This window comes from Taurulus bubalis (assembly GCF_910589615.1).
Source record: "Taurulus bubalis genome assembly, chromosome: 7".
Lineage (NCBI taxonomy): Eukaryota > Metazoa > Chordata > Actinopteri > Perciformes > Cottidae > Taurulus > Taurulus bubalis.
In genome coordinates this window covers 14,251,387-14,271,101 of record NC_136595.1, presented here as the reverse complement: position 1 = coordinate 14,271,101, position 19,715 = coordinate 14,251,387, and the positions used below count along the sequence as shown (strand labels likewise).

General features: G+C 42.5%; 1 protein-coding gene across 1 annotated transcript; it reads left to right on the top strand.

Annotated features, from left to right (window-relative positions):
- Window positions 1-806: 806 nt before the first annotated feature.
- On the top strand, window positions 807-17,909 carry crb1 (crumbs cell polarity complex component 1; the record flags this gene model as incomplete). The annotated part of the gene is made up of 13 exons (XM_079220929.1): window positions 807-882; window positions 3,484-3,720; window positions 4,281-4,476; window positions 4,627-4,766; window positions 5,109-5,291; window positions 6,829-7,794; window positions 8,780-9,330; window positions 9,582-9,747; window positions 10,589-11,522; window positions 12,183-12,227; window positions 12,888-13,010; window positions 13,414-13,540; window positions 17,691-17,909. 13 exons carry the CDS (start codon window positions 807-809, stop codon window positions 17,907-17,909), a joined length of 3,963 nt encoding a protein of 1,320 aa, XP_079077055.1.
- Window positions 17,910-19,715: the final 1,806 nt, after the last annotated feature.

Genomic DNA, 19,715 nt, shown 5'->3' with positions numbered 1-19,715 from the left:
CTATGAAAAAACCCAATATATAGTTTTGTTTTATCAATTTATTAATGCATTTTTGTGTTTAGTTTGTGCTCCGTTCATGAACTGACTATAAAACACGTGATACAGGTCTCTCTTTATTTGTTTTGTAATCAGTAATTCATAAACGGAGCACAAAATAGACACACAACATACATGATTTAATTAATTAATTTAATAAGCAATGAATCAAACATCCTAATCATAAGATCAGAATTAATTCTCTTACCATCTTTACATCCATTTTAATCATCGATTCAGAAAATAAACTAATTATTTGACTCATTTTTATTGTGTCTCTCTATGATGGAGATAATTGATTAACAGGCTAATTTATATCAAGCTTAATATATTACATCGTGATATTTCGATTGTAGGTAGGATAGATGTGTTTGTTTGTTTTGTTTGTTTTGCTAGCACAGACACGTGCTGCATCTAAATAACCTTTTACATGAAGGGTATCTACTTCAAGTAAAATGTCGCCTACATATACATTATACTATTTGGGTTCTCTTATAACTATCTAAACCCATTTATATGAATAAATCTTATTCCTAAACATCAGTTATCCTATATTGCTGTAACTCCCTCCCGATTGGTCACAGTCCAGGCTCCGCGCGGGAGGGTGTGTGTTCACCGCCACGCGGTGGTCTTTTTGATTATTATTCCATCAAGAGTGTGCACAAGTGGATCTGGAGTTGACAGCAGATGAGTCGCAGCAGGCAGAAGCAGAGAGATCCGTGTATGACAAGACTTCAACTCAACGATCAGGATGATTTCCTGTGACGATTATGGATTTAATTCGCTGTCATAATTTTGAATTACTTGCATGCGCAATTCTCATCTCATCACTGTGTGTGACAGGTGGTAAGTGCTTCTTCTCCCGTGGTTATGAGTTGAGTTTCAGTTGTGTACCATGAAAAAAAAGGCCTACTTGTTTGATGTGATGCTGTAATCATCGTGCATTTCCGTAGTTGATAGTTAATGCTATAATACATTCATAGGGCTTTTTGCATTTGAACACGAGCTGAACTATACTGAGTTGGTGTTGCATCCTCTAAAACCTTAAAATTAAGTAAAACAGTGTAAAGATTGATACCAACTTCTGTGTTTTGAATTTGAGTCTAAGAATTGGCTTGCATTTTAACAGTCCATGCTTGGAATATCTATTAAGACTGTGAGAGTTGACATCTTTGCCTATGGTAATCTTTGCACATCTTCAATGGACAAAAAGAAATCTAACAATGGCGAGCAACGTAGTGACCCATGAGTGTGTGTGTGAGGATTGGGCGGTTGGGTGTGTGTGGATAAGTGATGGGACTATATGTCTCAGTGGCTCTACAAAACACCTCACAATAACATGTCTTCTTATCACCACTGAAACAAACAGACAGACAGCTACACCAACGACATGCATCTGTCAGGTGACCCCACATGTGCCATTCAAGGGCCTCCAGATAGGACCAAACAAAGACCCTTAGAAGACATTTGCATATGAAAAAAGCCTCACATGCTGTGGGCGGGGATGTGTGGTTGGCTGGGTTGTTTCTCAAACAGGCAACAGGCCATGCAGGCTCTGCATCGCCTGAACTCAGGGCAATACTGAAGATCACTCGATTCAGTAAACAGCTAATCTTACATCAGATAGCACCTGTCATGGTTTCCTAAAATATACATGTAGTCTTTTTTTCTTCTATGTTTTTGTAGACATAACATATCTATGCACGGCTGCAACGTGCCTCTAATCTGCTCTGAATTCTTGTTGTAATGACAGATAGACATATGGTCAGAGCTTCACCACTGAGACCCATGATCTCCATCACACCCCCGGGACAATCAGCCCATACCTCCAAGTCCAAGTCTAGACATGTATAAGCTGCTAATGGAGAATTCTGCCAACTGTCTGTGGAATTGATTGACCTCCACCAATGATGGACGATTGGTGCCTGAGTTGGTGAAGAGCACCAATTGTAATTGCACTCTTTTACTTCTTTGTAGTCTGCACTCAGCTTGATTGTGCTCTTGAGGCATGATTACTGTGCGCCATTATCATCTGTGAAGAATATTGTTGGAATATCTCTTTTCATATCAGTGTGGCTACGTGTGCGACCTCAGCAGCATAATAATGTTGACTCTTTCTTGTACGCATCATGCAAATATACTTTCAAATGTAGCTCAGTCTGATTATCATCTAGTAGAGGCAACACTTGTACAGCTGATATGAAGCCATCCTTTTTGTGGCATCATGCATCTGTGGCTCCTTGTGCACATTCCATAAATTATGAGGATTGTTGTTTCTGAGCTGGTCCCATTTGTTCTGCCTGGAGTATGGCAATTTTCAGATGCCTCATCGTAGCTTTTTGTCTCAAACATTATGTGTGTCAGCAAGAGTGTATAAGCAATGCATCATTATAGGATTGAGGTTATCAAGAAGTTTGGTTTTCAGGTCACAGTGAAACTGTTTAAACCTTTAGATCTTGCTTGACCAACTCATGCTGATGTGCCGCCTCACATTGTTGAAATCCATATATCTAGAATATGTCAATCCAATGTAATAATGCAGCAATGACAAATTACATCATGAGTTTAAATATTTACTCCCCTAAGGGTTGGAACACCCAAATGCAGAATCATTATATTATTTTGTTTAAATATTATTTGATTATAATTATAATTATGTATTATATATTTATTATATATTTTCTATATTATTGATGTTTTAGGGGTTTTAAAAATGCAATTGTCTTTTTTGAGATGCAATAATATATATATATATATATATATATATATATATATATATATATATATATATATATATATATATATATATATATATTTTTTTTAATGTGTGATACATTTTATGATCATGAAAAGTTTTAAATCAAATAACAATAAGACACTATGTTTAAGACACACATGATTAAGTCAAACACAGAACCAGAATAATTGCTTTTCATTCATTGCTGTCCCTGGGGAGCAGGAAGTGCTGATCCTCTAATTAGTATGTATAGCATGCATTGATAGAATTGAGACCTAAACCCAGAGCAGCGTGACTTTAATGTCCTCCTGATCAAAACACACCATGAAGTGTAAAGAAGTAAATGCTTAAACTCTTCGGTCAGATGCAGTCACCATGGAAATAGATTGAACGTCGAAGCCAAACAGTGTAATTGGTTACCATGGCAGTCGTCCATGACGCCTTGAGAGGCTCTTAAATTTAAAGCCCTTGTACTGACAGCTGCTGATTGATTTTTATCAAAGCAACAGAAAGGCAGCAACTTTCCTAATCTAACGCTTAGAAATTGGGTCATTTCTACAATAAAGTAGAAGCAACAAGATTTTATACAGTAAAGTCACTAATGTACTTTTAGTCAAACTATTGTTTTGCTTCTAGACTAAATGAATCATCATGAGAAGTAGCAATGATATTCTGTGATATCAATATGTTTAAATGTGATCTGTTCATAGGTGCATTTCCTGACAAGCTGCCTTCACCAGTGAACCAGTGCTTTCCAAACCCGTGTCAAAACAAGGCCATATGCAGACTGCGCGGGGACGGCTACTCGTGCTTCTGTGTGCCGGGGTTCCAGGGTGCTCACTGTCAGATCGACGTGAACGAGTGTGTCTCACAGCCCTGCAGGAACGGAGCCACATGCGTGGACAGAGTGGGCCAGTTCTCCTGCCTGTGCTCTCCTGGCTTCACTGGTGAGTGGAAATAACCGTGCTTGGTCTCCTCAGAGCATCTTGAGAGTGAGACCACATTGTTTCAATACTAAATTAGCATTAAGGACTTTATGAAAATGATTCCTAGCCATTTAAATTGATAGAGAAAATATTCTCAAAAACTACCCATTTTGATAAATATTAGAAACCCCAATGAATGAATCTGCTGCCTGAGAGCATCATAAAACAGGCAAACTATATTTAGTGTCTCACTCATTAATTCATTAATTAATTGTTCATTTACTGCATTCATATCTTGTTAGTTGTACTTATTCATGTTCAACTTTCATTCTCATCATCTTTTTCCTACATTGCACAAAGATGATACCATTTTTTTGTATGCAGGGATGCATTCAAACATATATTGTCTACAATGCACTGTTGTTAAAATTGCAACCAGCTGCAGAAGCCTGGCTGTGAGCGATCCACTCACGATCACAGCCGGTCCACATGAAAGCTTTGCTCACTTTGGCCCCCTGCCCCCCAGTCTATGCAGCAGGCTCCCTCACCCTTTGACAGCAGAACTGCTTTGATTTTCACAGGGGCCACTTGTGAAGTCCAGATTGATGAGTGTCAATCACAGACATGTCTCAATGGCGGCAGTTGCCATAACTACGCCAGTAGCTTGTCTTGCACCTGCCTGCCTGGTTTCCAAGGACACCGATGCGAAATCAGCATCGACGAGTGCCAAGAGCAGCCATGCCAAAACGGGGCTCTCTGTGTTGATGCGGAGAACGAGTAAGTGGCCCAGACAGTCGTTTGGAAATAAGAAATTGCAGCTTTTGCAAATTTTATTAAAGCAAAATTGTTGTAAAAAAAGATTTTAAACCTGTTCACAGAAGACTTGAGGAAATACGGTAAATATTCTCACTAATGTGATCGTCTCAGCTACAGCTGTGACTGCTCTCACACAGCCTTCACTGGCAGACTCTGTGAGATGCCACTGCCACCTTGCCGCTCTGATCCCTGCTTTAACAGCGCCATCTGTAAGGACAACCAGGGCAACTACAGCTGTGAATGCTGGCCAGGTACATGAAGCACTTTCTCACTCGGTCAACAGGGGAAAAGATTGTATTTCTGAGTTACAGGTGTTTAGAAGATTTTTAGGCTTAGCGACACTGGGTAGTTTGGGAAGAGAAACAGGTGGAGGTAAGAGTAAGAGATGAGACAATAATTTGCAAACAGAGAATGAGACAAGTGCTGGTGAAAGAGTGGGCAAAGACAAACATATACTGAAGCCATTATCAAGATAACAACCACATGCTGCATAAAAACAAAAATTCTGACTCTTTTACTTCATCTATCTACAATGTGTTGTCTATCGTATGTATTAATCTCATCAGAAACACTATCTGACTTACTCATTCCAGGGTTTGAGGGGCGCCAGTGTGATATTGACATCAATGAGTGTGGCAGCAACCCCTGCATGCACGGAGGCCGCTGCATTGAGAGGTCGTGGCAGGTTCTGTATGGCAGTGAGCCTCTGCTTCCTGAACACTATGACCAGCAGCATGCTGCAGGCTACATCTGCAGCTGTCCTCGAGGATCTACTGGTAATCTATTCTGATTAACCAAATTGAATTCATTATGTCTTACACATATCTCACAGTATGTGCAGTCAGATGTCTGATCAAGGGAATAAGCAGTTTCTGACTGGAGCAATAGCAGGGTGAATGGGTAAATTAGAAATGGGAATGTTTTGATACAGAACTAGATGTGTGCACTCAGTATCTCCACTTTTAGCATGACGCCATTTTTTTAATAGATAAAATATACCTACAATTGATAATACTCCACATAATAACATTGACGTATTCATAATATATTGTTAGTGCTTAAATGCCAAGAGAAGCTTTACATTGTTGTGGGGATTTTACATCTAATTATAGTTCAGTTGCAAAAGCAGAAAATCCTGTTTTTTCTGCTTTCACAAGACTTGATACAACAATGAGGTAAGACTGTGAGCTGTTGGCTGCTGAGAGTTGTGTTCTAAAAATTGACCCTGTGCCAAGTCGCTGTGGCATTGACTCAGTAAGGTGGCTAAATAGCATTAGTTTAATCCCCAAGATCTGGCTTTGCTGGTCTCCTGACTGGAGCCACTCAGCTCTACGTTCTTGGAGAGAAGTAGAAACAGAGCAGACCTCCACTGGAATGGCATGTACACACACAAACTAATATGGTGCAGTTAGACAAGTTTGAGGCTATCCTGGGGGAAAAAGTGACGGCATGATGTGGACACCCGCACCATGGATTTGGGGGATTTTGTTGCTTGGATCAGGTAACATCAGAAGACGTTTCTGTATAAATAGATATTTAGTATATCATTACGTAATAGGTATTTCATTCCTGTGTCCAGTTATCTGTTCTTTTACCAATATAAAACAAACACACCTGTTGTTACTGTTTCTACAGTATGCTGTGTTGTGCTATATAAGTGATATAGAACGTATTGCTCCATATGTGCCAACTCATTTAATTTGTTTTAGCTTTTAAATCTAACCATTTGTCTAGTGTAAAAATTTTAAATGATGATAGCAACCAACACTTAACAAGATTTCTGTAGACAAACAAACAACAGACAAACAATGTAAGGATAACACATAGTAGTAAAAGTTGGGTATGGTGGTATCTGCTGGTGTACACAGTAACACACACCACCAGCATAGAGAACATGGGTTAATTCCCCTGACAGTTTGGCAACAGGTGATGCTAACTTGACTTGGCATATCTATCCAAGGCACCAAATACATTTGATTAAACAGGAACCATTATATACATATCATGAGTTGGAAAAATATGGCCAAAAAAACCCCACATGTCCTTTGTTTTGTTTATATTAGCTTGCCCCCACAATAACCTTTGTTCAAGTGTATGAATGTGGCTTGTTTGTCATAAACTCACAGCAGGGAGATCTATTGCTTACAAGACCACTGAACAAGGAATAACGACAATGTTTTCCTCTTCAGTGAGCAAAATTACGTTACATGCTGTGTTGTATAGAGGCAGCAGTAACAGAGCTTAACAGGGTTTGTTTCTTCACTTGCCGCAAAAACACAAGCTTGATGTGACTTTATATTTTTCTACTGACAGGTTCCCTCTGCCAGGAGGTGATAAACCAGTGTGATCCCATTCCCTGCCAGAATGGGGGCAGGTGTGAGAGCCATGTTGAAGGCTACATTTGCCACTGCCTCAAACAGAGCCGTGATGGTGTCCTCTACGGAGGTGTAAACTGTGATGTGAGGCTAGTGGGCTGTGAGGGACATGAATGCCAGAACCAAGGATCCTGCTCTCCTTTCTTGTTGGATGGGACTCAGGGATACACCTGTTCCTGCTTACCTGGGCACACTGGACACCTCTGTCAGACCCCCACCACCTTCTCCTTTGAACGCAGAGGCTACCTGCTGCTGCAGAGTCCCCAGGCGGATACTGTCGAGTCCTGCAACATCTCCCTCAGCTTCAAGACTACTGTGCCCAGAGCCTTGTTGTTCCAGCGGAACAGCAGAGGGCTGCTGCTCAGCCTGGAGCTGGACGAAGGGCAGCTTCGTCTTTCACTGAGGAAGGAGGTCTCAGCTGGGGCGGAGGCAGAAGGCCCAAACCAGGTCCTGGAGCTTCCACACAATGTCACAGATGGAGAGTGGCATTCTGTGAAGGCTGTGCTCGGAAGTGGGATGCTCAGTCTGACACTCTTGGATGATGCTGGGAGCTGTGGGAGCCAGTCGTGTCACAAGGCGGCCCCAGTCCAAAGCCCCCTGGCCAGGCTGGTGTCACCTCCTCAGGACACTTTCATTGGAGGACTGCTTCAGGACTCAAACAGCCCCAGTGAAGACTCTCCACTTCCAGCATTTATTGGTTGCATGCAAGATGTGTTTGTGGACTGGCAGCTCGTCGTCCCAGAGGATTGGCGAAGCGACTCTGCTGTTAATGTGTCCCCTGGCTGCAGCCACAGGGACCGCTGCCTGGACGTGCCTTGCCAAAACAGAGGACAGTGTGTCAACCTGTGGCAGAGCTACCAGTGCCGATGCCCGAGGCCTTATGAGGGGCAGGACTGTGCAGAGGGTATGTTCACAGCTGGGAAGTAATAAACGGGTCAACAGTCAAATAGCAGCAACACAGTGTAAAAGAATGGGAGAAGATTTTTTTGTCCTTAAACTAGATGTTATGTTTTCACTCACACAAAAAATCAAATGCAGAAATAGGACTTTTTGAGAAAACTTGATTAATTGAGTTTTCATAGATGGGTACCAGGTCATTTTCACCAAATTTCTTAAGTGGGTAATTAAATAACATCCTAAGTTGCTGTAACAGAAGATAAGGGGGTAGAGATGAGGCCAGTCAAAAGCCATAAGGACGAAAGCATGAGATCCTCTTATCTGACGCACTGGATTAAGGAAACCAGGGATTCTATTTTGGAAATACACAGAACATGCAAGGAAAGAGTAGACAGTTGAATACTATCAAAACATCAACATCAAAACAGCCTAATCTAAATAATGAAAAGAAAGTTGTAGTTTGAATTTGCCACACCAACCAATTTGAGAATATCCACGCTTCCATAAGGTTTTTATATGACCTGTCATACACTGTTAGTCCTCTCTGCTTTAGCTTTGTGTGTTCTCTCAATGTCCTGCCTTTCTGAAGGTGACTAACCCACAGTGGAAAGTGCTGACAATGCACACAGAACATTCAGAACATGAGGACTGGTGGCAGCTAAAATGTCCTCTTCCTTTGCCCGTAATTCGAGCGACCTGTTTTTCAATGCTCTTTTAATAGTACATATGTTGTGTCTGTTCTCAGCTTAGATAAAACCTGAATAAATAGTGTTAATTTTAGTCTTACAGATTTGTAAGAGTAAACTCTTTTTGTTATGTCACATGTTGTTTTTCTAATACTGATTTCACTCAGAAGACTGAAAATAAATTATATTCTAGAGTTATGAAAACCCTTTGAACATGCAAGTTGAACATATTTGTTTTCTTGATGCTGACACCCAGCCAAGTCACTTTTCGCTCATCTTGTTTCATCTTATTCAATTTTTTTGCAGAACACATGACCGCACGCTTTGGGAATGAGGACTCTCACAGTTATGCAGCGTTCAATGTCACCGAGGATCTGGACGACGACTTCTCCATCTCCCTCTTCCTGCGTACACGGAGGCGCCGCGGACTCCTCCTGGCGCTCGCCAACAGCAGCAGCCAGTACCTGCACATGTGGCTGGAGGGTGGCAAGGTCACAGTTCAGCTGAATAACTTTGAGAGTCTGAAGGCAGAGAGTGCAATTGATGACGGGGAAGTCCACTTTGTGAGTGTAGAGGTGGTGGAGCGCCGCATGTCTCTGTATGTAGCAGCTCAGAAACAGGCGGATGTGGAGGTCAGGACAGTCAATGTCCGAGCAGGACATACTGTGTATGTGGGAGGTCTGTTGGAAATTTGGACGACTTCAGTGTTCGGTGGATATTTTAAAGGCTGTATTCAGGACCTGAGGATCAACGACAGGCGGCTGCAGTTCTTTGGGTTGGGCACCTTCGTGAGATCTTATCCTCTGGAGCTCATGGAAAATGTGACTGCTGGATGTTCAGGGGACAATACCTGTGGTGTGAGTAAAAATCTTTGATTTCCTTCCTTTGAATTGTGTTAACCTTATTCTAAACTCTTTCGTGTGAGCTGGTTTAGGGCATGCAGAAATGGATTAAAACTTAAAATCCTGTTTAAATTGAGACCTCACTCATGACCATGACGTCATTCAGATACAATTCATACATATGTAGTTACATCTCATATTAAGTGTGAGGACATTATTACATTATTGGGTAAAAGTAAGCCCCTGTGTCAATGTTTCATCCTCAGACCAACCCTTGTCTAAACGGTGGGATGTGTTACTCCATGTGGGATGACTTCAAATGCACATGCCCGCCCAAAACAGCAGGGCAGCGCTGTGAAGAAGTCAGGTGGTGCGAGCTGTCACCTTGTCCCACAGACTCAGAGTGCAGGATGCTGAACCAGGGATATGAATGTAAGTGGTGTTTACCATTTCAGCAGTTATGATCAGAGGTGTTCAAGCGGCTAAGTCATTATGTATATTGAATTATTATCTCAAAATAATGATTTAGTATCTCAATATTATGATTTAGTGTCTCAAAAATAATGAGAAAGTTTCCCATCATTTTGAGATGCTAAGTCATTCTTTTTTAGATACTTCCTTGTTATAATGACTTAAAAGATATTTTGTTCATCACAGTAGCAGGATTGGCTTTCATAGTGGGAAAGTGTGTTGCCTTGTTCTACTTGACATTATTTATTAGTTACATAAAAGCTGTTAAACCCAGACACAGAGTGGTTTACCTTTTCGACTTACATTAAATTGAGGCTACGTTACCTAACCTTTGACCTTATTTGTTAGTCATTGTTGACTTGATTGTCCACTATGTAACCGGATGTTACAACATTGATTATATCGGCCTCCTGGCCTCAATCTGCCCTCACAGTATTTTCTATGTGCTCAGTAAAGCAGTATTGGTGTGAGGCCAGCTTATCCTGATTTTTGATCGGATTACTGATGATTTGCTGGGTTTCCCGTTTGTCTTATAAACCACATGTAAACACATGTACAGTGATTAACCTGCTTGTTACGGATATATCCGACAGATGACCCCCATCTTCTTGCCTTGTAGTGTTATAAAACCGCTAAATGCCATGCTGTAATACCACTTTATGTTTCTTTCAGAAATCAGTGCTTCTGCCTAATGCCTTTTTGTATTGTCATACATAAAGCCTAATCCATTCAATAAGCCAGTTTTAATGTGTGTAAATGTGTAAACAAATATACACAACATATATTCTCTCCAACCTCCTAGGCTACTCCAACGCAACCTTCCTGTATGACAGCACCGTGTTGTCCTACCGGGGAAACGGTCACATAACCCGCAACCTAACTAACCTCTCCCTAAACCTACGCACACGGAAGCGCAACACAGCTATTCTCCACGCGGAGAAGGGCTCAGCATTCATTACGCTCTCCGTCCAAGGTGGCTTCCTCTTCATGGAGCTTCAGAGTCCCACTGGAGAGGAGGAGGAGGGAGAGCCGAGTGTGTCCACGGTCAGTCTCAGCAGCAGGATGGGCGTTAGTGATGGCGAGTGGCACGGCGTCCACCTTTTCATGGCAGCGCCGTGGGCACAGACCTCCCGCTGGACTCTGATGCTGGATGAAGAAATAGAGGACGCCAGCACCTCCAGGAGCCAAGGAGGCAACCTGAACTTCCTCAGGCAGGGGGTGGACATCTTCTTAGGGGGCCTGGCCCCTGATGCTGGCTGGTCCCTAGCTGGGTGCCTGGGCACCGTAGAGCTAGGTGGCATTGCCCTGCCTTACTTCAGCTCCTCTGACGTGAACCTCCCACGCCTGCAGGAGGAGCAGTTCATCCTGACGTCACAGCACCCGCCGCTTCTCGGCTGCAGCGGGGGCCCCGTGTGCGAGCCCAACCCCTGCCTGAACGGGGGGGAGTGCCAGGACCTCTTCAACACCTACAACTGCAGCTGTGCCGCAGGCTGGGCCGGGAGGCGCTGCAGCTTCTTCACCGACACCTGCGCTTCCAGTCCCTGCGTTCGCGGCAACTGTAGCGTGAACGGGCTGACCTACGAGTGCACCTGTGAGTCAGGATACGCAGGTGAAGACTGCGACGAGGAGGTGGACATGTGTGAGAATCACCTGTGTGCCCATGGAGGCACCTGTCTGCAAGGGCCGGACAGGTACGCCTGCCTCTGCCCCGAGAACTACACGGGCTCCCTTTGCATGTAAGTTCAAAATAGAACTAGAAATAATAGAATAAAACAGCGTAGTCAATTTCTGGTGAGTGTGAAAGGCTTGCGTTAAACATTGCCAGATTATTATTGTATGCTCTGAAGAAAACTTTTCTCTTCTACTAACAGTTTTGGGAGCTTAGGTACTTAGTAAACACAAAATGCACAAATAAATGCTCCAATTTGCACAAACAAGGGACCGCACTACAACACGAATAAAGTCCTTCAATGTAAATGTTTCCACATTGCTGCCTCTGTTCAGCATTTCAACCACGCCTGCTCTGCGCGTCTCAGATGTTGCATTTCTATTCTAGTGTCAGCCAGAAAAGGCCTCCGTCTGCTGTGGTGTCTCACTACACAAACCTCTCTGGTTCAGCGACAGTTTCTTTCCCCTGTCATCTACCGTTTGCCTCGGAGAACCAGCAGGGGAACATCTCCGAGCATTTATCCTGTAAACACACAGCCTCTTGCATTTGGCCTCTTTTGCACAAGGAAAACCTTTGCAAGTGTCTCGCTAAGACAAGCTGCACATAACCTTTTACCGGGAACATCTACGCTGTAAAGTTTTCATCAAAATGACTTCTTTTTGTTTGTGTCTCTTGTTTGTGTCTCTTTCTACCCCCTTTCCCCGTCTTTCTTTCTGTTTCTCTCCAGTGAACGTATTGAAGAAATTCCGTGGTACATTGTTGTCAGAAATCGGTACGTTTTTTTTCTTCTATTTCTCAGGTGTTAGCTATTTGTTTCCTGTTAGATATTCATCTCTCAAATGTCATGTACAATGTCTCCTGTTTTTTTGTTCGGTTGTGTGCAACAAAATGCCAAGCAAAGCTAATATTAACACTGCCTGTGACATTGTTTGTCTTGAAATGAGATACCAACTGTTTCAAATGAGTGACAGCTGTAGTTCAAAATGATTCCTCTACATTAAAACTTCACATCCAAAGGTTGTACGCTTTCCAAAGTAAAACATACAGTATTTTGTAACCATTGATGGATGAATTGACAACAGATAAATAACATTTTGGAGCAGAACTGCTGTGCTTTAGGCACATGATTGTCTTTTTCATTCCTGTACATGTGATTTGACCTCCTGCTGGTGAATAGTGGCCAGAGGACTTTAACGTTATTAACCTGGACCTCTCCTAAGCCTCTTTGTGTTCCCTTTGGGGAGCTGCAGAAGGCTGAACAATACAGCTCCTGCTTGGCTGATCCTTCTGCTTCCGTCAGACGTAAAAACGTCAAACTCTGCTGCACATGACCTGCTGAACGCCTCAATGCCTCTGGTACTACGGCTTTAAATGCAACACAAACAACACATGTATTAACCCTCTTAAATGTTCGCCTGTCTCCTGTAACCAGACGGCCGAAGCTGGCTGTTTCTGTGTGCGGCGATGACACCAGAAACTACACCTGCTTCAATGGAGGCAACTGCACTGACAGAGATCTGTACTGTGACTGTCCACCTGGCTTCACTGGACACCGGTAGGAAAGAAAAATATATAAATATTATTAAATGAAAGGCTGACCTGTAAATAAGTAAAATCCCTCCTGAGCTGACTGAGATACTAAGACTGATTTATCTACACAGCATAGCATGAGTTTGTGCAGAACACATTAGCTGCTTCATTCATGCTTCACAATCACTGGCTGTGTGCAGCTGCAGCAGCGTCCTCTAACATCACAACCTCCTCCTTGTGTGATATATATTTTACATGATTGACATAACTAAGATCTATGTGTGACTACTAAAGGGAGTAGTTCTCCCAGCAGAGCTTGGATTTGTCTAGCCTTTTCTTCTTCAGGACTTGCTGTGTAACTATTTGCTGTAAGTGGTAACTTCCATGCCATGGGTGTCCCTGACTGAACTGTGACTCTGTGTTGTTAGGTGTGAGCAAGAGCTGGATGAGTGCAAGTCCAACCCCTGTCTAAATGGAGGCTACTGCCGCAACCTCATCAACAAGTTTGTCTGCGTGTGTGACATGAGCTTCGCTGGAGACACGTGCCAGACGGACGTAAGCGACATTTACTTTTACGTGGCTCTGCTGCTGTGGCAGAACCTCTTCCAGCTGCTCTCTTACCTCATCCTCAGGCTGGACGACGAGCCAGAGGTGGACTGGGGAGGCAATGACTGAATGTGTGTGTGGTGGCGTGTGTGTCTCTGCACTTGTCTTTGGGACTGAGAAAAGTGGGTGCAGAATAGGGCTTGCAAGTTTGTCAGTGAATGTTTTTGGATGACTGATTGATCATAAAAGATTAGAATGACCAGTGGTTTCCGATACAAAAGCACAAGGTATCAGCAGGTATTAATGAGAGCACACTGCACACATTAGGGTTTTCTCTAGTTTGACAAGGTTAACGGTACCACAGAGCTGTTTCTGTGCCTTAAAATGATACTTTAGTCAGCAGAAGCACCTTATTCATTATAGTAATATACTATATTACTCAATTTATTTGATTTACATAAGGAGCGATAAATCCCAGATGCAATAATATCTTCCAAAACCAACACACACAAATGACACTTTAGGGCTCCAACTAAAGATCATGTTCATTATCAAGTCATCTGTTCAATATTGTCTTGATTTTTTCCAACTTATTGTTTAAAAACTAAAGTAACACACTCAAACTGCTTGTTTTGACTGGCCAATAGTCAGAAACTTCATTTTTTTTTCAAAATTTGAAATGAAATGAAATCAAAGAATTGCATCCTCACTTCAAAGATGAATCTATTAATCTAGCTAAACTTGTTGGCGGTTAATTGACTAATTGATTAATCAAACAAACAGTGCCGTATTATGTATGTGGTCTAAAGGGAAGGATGGTCTACATTCAATAAAGCACTTTCTGAAGCAGTGATGAACATTATAGAATGTTTTATTTATAATGTTTCTCACTGAAGATATCCTGTCAGTCTTGTCTGAACTGGATTTGGAGAGCTCCACACGGAGGAATGTGTGAACTATCAAAAGCGGTGTTGTAGTTACAAAAGCAGCTAGCGGGGCTAGAAGACGACGGGATGTCTAACTTTGTTCTTGATGTGCATTCAGAGCGCTGTGTGGCTGACTGACTGACTGCTGTGTGTGGTTTTGTACCCAATGAAGAAGTTTCTGCCTCTAAACCTTCCTGACTGAGGCAAAGATATTTAAAGCCTAAAACTCTCTGCGGCTTGAACGGTACTTACCAACATTCACCATGCTGTTGTGGTCAACTTAACATTTCAAAACACTATAAATCAATCTCAGTTCCTCAAGAATTTGATTGTGTCTGTTAGTCTCATTGTGCTGGCATCATACTGGATGATCCATGTTTGACAGTAACTTGTTGTTTATCTGTCTTTCCATCATCGTAGTCTGTCCTCATGTCTTGTCTCGGTTTAAATCCAGTCTCTGTCTATGTTGTTGTCAAATTAAAAAAAACATCGTATCAGCCTTTGTCTGTCTTCTGTCCTCTTTTCATCTTCTTTAAATATGTTTTCTCTTTCATCACCACACATTTTGCTTTCATTTCCAATCTCTTCCCTCCATTTTCTCCTCTAGACGACTAACCTCAGTTGAAGGTTAACTTCTGGACAAATCCTTTCATTGATTTCCTAACTGTGTGTCAGTGTGTGTTTGTGAGTAAAGGAGCAGAGGCCGAAGTCAGGTGGTTCCCGTGACACCAAACGTAGAGACTTGATCTCTCTTAACAAGATGTAGTGTGAGTAGATCCCAGAATAGCCCGAGTGCATCGACACACAAAGAGTCAAACACAGAGCTGCACAGTGCTGCTGGTCTGAGGTTATTGTTTAGTGTTTGTGGTATAGGGAAGGCTTTCTACCATTTAACATGACAGTTCCCCTGTGCAAAAATGAGGTTAAAGGAGCTGCATTTAACATTCAGAGCAATAATATGGCGGCAAACATCTATTAGCTATGTAAAGATAGAGCAAGGTAATGTCTACCTGAGCAAATCATTTTTCTGCTCTGTCAGCACTCCCCCCATTGTTTACGCTGTTTGCTGTGAGCCGCCGGCTCACCTTCGCCATGTTGAGAGCCGTTGAGAGACAATTAAGATGCTCCCATTCTCGTATCTTACACCTTTAAAGAATAGGTTCATATTAAATTAAAAAAATCCCAACCACATGATGCAAGAGCAGACACAGGTTTATGAGCGAGGCGTGCAACTGCATACTGACTACATGTTAAAAAACAAACATGGCTTGCTCCCATTTACCCACTGATGCTGAGGTCAGGGCGTTGTGCCGGCCAATCAAAACATTTAAAAAAATATTTCTTTATTAAAGGATAGGTTTCCCATTTTTCAAACAATAGACAGGTGCCCATATAAACATTGAAACATGTTTTGCTTGCCGTAATCCTTTACACTGGAATCCCATTAGGAAGGGCTCTTTTAACGGGCCAATATGAATAAGTGGAATGATTAAAGCAAGCAAAAAACAGTGTTGATGTTCGAATGGGCACTTGACTATTGTTTTAAGACATGAAAAATGGGAAACCTATCCTTTTGTGAAAACAAAAGTTGACTGGCCTGCACAACACTACACACCCTGACCTCCACCTCAGTGTGTGAATTGTAGCCTCGCTCCTTTTGACCATTCAGTCAGTGTGCAGTTGCTCTCCGCTCTCCTAAACTTGCGTCCTCTGTTCCGCCTCGTTTCTTTGTGCAATATTTTAGTATTTTTCTACTGTGTGTATGTGTGTGTGAGTGTGTAAGTGTCCTTTGCAAGCACAGGTAGCCCTTATGGTGAGGAAAGAGGGGGAGGAAATGGGAAGCGGTTTTTCAGTGTCGGCACTGATATGGCCATCCTTTGAGAGAAGCAGAGAGGGAGAAATGTGCCTCGCCAGCGAAAACAGCAGCATCTGGCGCTGAAGTGCAGTTTCAGCAGAGAGCTGGTGGCATTCACAGAAGTTTGGTCTGCTTCACAGAAACGTATGAAAGCAGCTTATCTGGCAGGCACCTACACACACACGGAGCAGGTTGATAATGCTGACAGCAGGGAAGCACTGCTGCCGTCTGTGTGTGTGTGTAGCGGCTATGCCGAGGCTTCAGGGTGGCCTTACCTTGTACCTTAGAGACTGGTTAGTTAGACATTTCCGTGTCTGTGTGTGTGGCAGTCGGTGACTGATGGCGGGTCCTGGCTTCAGGCTGCTCTGGCTCGCTCGTGTCACACTCACTCTGACAGCCAACTATGCTGCAGTGACAGGTAAGCACTTTCCAGGAGTCAACAAAGCCTGTAGCGAGGGAAAGAAAGCGTAATGTCTACAGCGTCGAGCACGAGTGCACAAGTTATTTTTTGCCTCAGGATATGGATGGTTGTATTTTTTATAAGAATTATGTTTCCATATTGATTGCTCAGTGTAAAGTTGGCTGACTTCTGATATTTATTTTTCCATAGTCTTGTGTGACCTGACAAGCTCAGTAAGAGGCTTTAGTTATGAAGATGGTGTCAGCCAAAATGTGTGTATATGTAAAATGTGTGTCATAAGCGTCATGGAGTGATACTTACAGCTGTTGTAGCAGCCCCTTTTGTGTGCCACGACTATCACACCAACCAGAACTACTGATGTGAGCATCTGCTGCTGGTTAATGAGCGTTAACAATCATTCACTGGCTGCACTGGAAGCTTGATTCGGGGGTTTCGACTTGAGAGGTCAGAACCCTGTGTTTGCATGCAGGGTAGTTATGTATGAGCTATTTTTGGTGTGTGAGTGAGTTTCTGGTGGTGTTCATGCTAATGGGATCATCAGGCAGCATCTTGCCTACGTGTGTGTGTGTGTGTGATTCTCCACAGACGGAGCGTGCTCCATCCAGCTTGCGGGTGGCTGCCGTGCTGGCACCGGGTCTGGTTTGCTTGGCGATAGTGGTGACGCTGGCCGTTGCCAAACTGCGAGAGAGGCGGCAGACGGAGGGAGGTTTCACTCTGCGGCAACTCGAGGCTCCTGGTGGTCTCAACCCACCTGCTGAGCTGGGAAACACATCCATCAGCACTTTGGCAGCTCACGTGGAGCGCCTAGTGTAGTGTAAAGCAATGAGGCGCGGAGAAATGTGTGTGTCAGGGTGTGTGTGCGTGTGTGTGAGTGAGTGAGCGCGACAGAAATAAACAATGTATACCCGCAAATTGAATGAGGTTAAAACAAATATATTTCTGCCTCTTTCCCTGCAGTTGACCTCTGAGGGTTTGACCTCTAACCTCTTACTGTCTATCAGTCTGGCATCTGTCGTCCTGCTGCTGGTTCTCATTCTCACCTCCGTCAGCCTGGTGGTGGCGCTAAATCGCCGCGCCTCCCACGGCACCTACAGTCCCAGCCGGCAGGAGAAGGAGGGATCCCGGGTGGAGATGTGGAGCATCACCCAGCCGCCGCCTATGGAAAGGCTCATATGAGACAGTGTTTACATGCAGGGAGGTAGTGAAGGAGCTAATGCTAGAAAAACAGCCTGCATGTAAACATAGTCTTCCCCTCACAGTACCTCCATTTTTAATTACTGCTGTCTTTCTTCACAGGCTGGAAGACTGTCTGAAATTTTGTGACACTATTTTTGTGTAATCGTATATATCCCAGTGCTTCATCCATCTTCCTGTGATGTTTTGCACCTGGCTTCACCACCCAGCAGTGCATCCATCAAAATGCAGAACGATTTTAGCTCAGACCGTATCACGTCTGCCACAGGTTGTGTCTGATCCATATTTTTTAGGATTGATGGACCGGTGAGCACTAAAGGAAAAATCGTGGCAGAATTTGAGACGCACAAGGACATTGTGTTAAATCCTCATCTAGAAATAAGCAGAATGAGTCAGAACGTTTTTCATTTAAAGGATAAGGCTGTCCTATGTTTCTCTTATTGCCATGGAATGATTGAAACAAACAACTGGCTCCTACTGGAAAAAAAAGGCTCAATAATTCCCAAACATAGTTGGCCACTGTAATTTTTAGGGGACTATATTCAGCCGAGGATTAACACACGTTCGGTGCTCAAGTAAAGTAAGTAAAGTATTTACTGCAGCAGGACAGCGTTTGTGTGATTGACTCAAAATGAACTAATCATGAGTGAAGGAACACGTGTAACAGCGGCTTTTTAGACCATGATGGAGCTCTATTGCTTGCCGATAAAACACAAAACGTGTTAGTAAAATCAACTCAATGTTTGCTTTGGTCTTTTCATGGGATTTGAAATATCACAAGAATGACACTTAAAATTCATGAACTTCCATTTGTGTGAATGTACTACTGGAAAACACCTTCCTATTCTTGGTGTATTACCTGTCTTGTCTTTTGATTTATTTTTTAGCGAACATCTCTACTGGACTTTCCAAACTGAACCTCCGTGCTGACAGAATAATAAACTTCAAGAGTCAGGTTTCAGGATAAGTTGCACTAGTCGAGCATTTTTTCTTCTAGGCTGACTTGTATGATGTTAGAAACAAGAACCTTCTTGACTGCAGTGTAATTTTAAGTGTATATACCATAGTTATAATTTTGTTTACTAAATGTTTAAAACAGTGAAATTGATTTATACCTTTAATTGATGGAAACTGTACATAGAAAATGTGCTGTTTAACTAAAGTAAATGTATTTGAGTTGTCAAAGGTCTATATAAAAAAAAGTGTGGTGTTGTTAGAGGATTAGCATTTTTGCTTTCGTGTTTGCCAAATCAATTAGCCAATGATATTCTGATATTGTAACTGATATAACTGATATTCATTATCTCACACACAACAACAATAACACTGCACTGTTAAATAAACCAGCACTCTGTGTGAATTGTGAATACACAATAAAGCACCCGACTAAAACATGCTTTGTTTCTTTCTACATATTCTGCTTCTGTGTAATACAGACCTTTTGGTATAAAAAAAAGAGATGATAAGCATTAAACACTATAATTTATTTTCAGTTCACAGTGCATACATTGTGTGCAGTTGTACCAAGTTACTCATCAATAGCACATTAGATTGATCTCAGTTGTTTGAGACGGTTATTTTCTCTGCAATGAGAACATGCAAGTGTGCACAGAATCAGAACACCAGTAAATGTTATCCCGAAGAGTCATGACAACACCCAAAAATACATTATAAAGTTGCATACTGTAACTTGTCAAAGGTTGCCACTATACTTGAAATATGTCGTTTTTTGTCTTAAATGTGTAGCTAGGGGCGAGTAATGTTAATATCTTTGTTAAGTCCATAGTA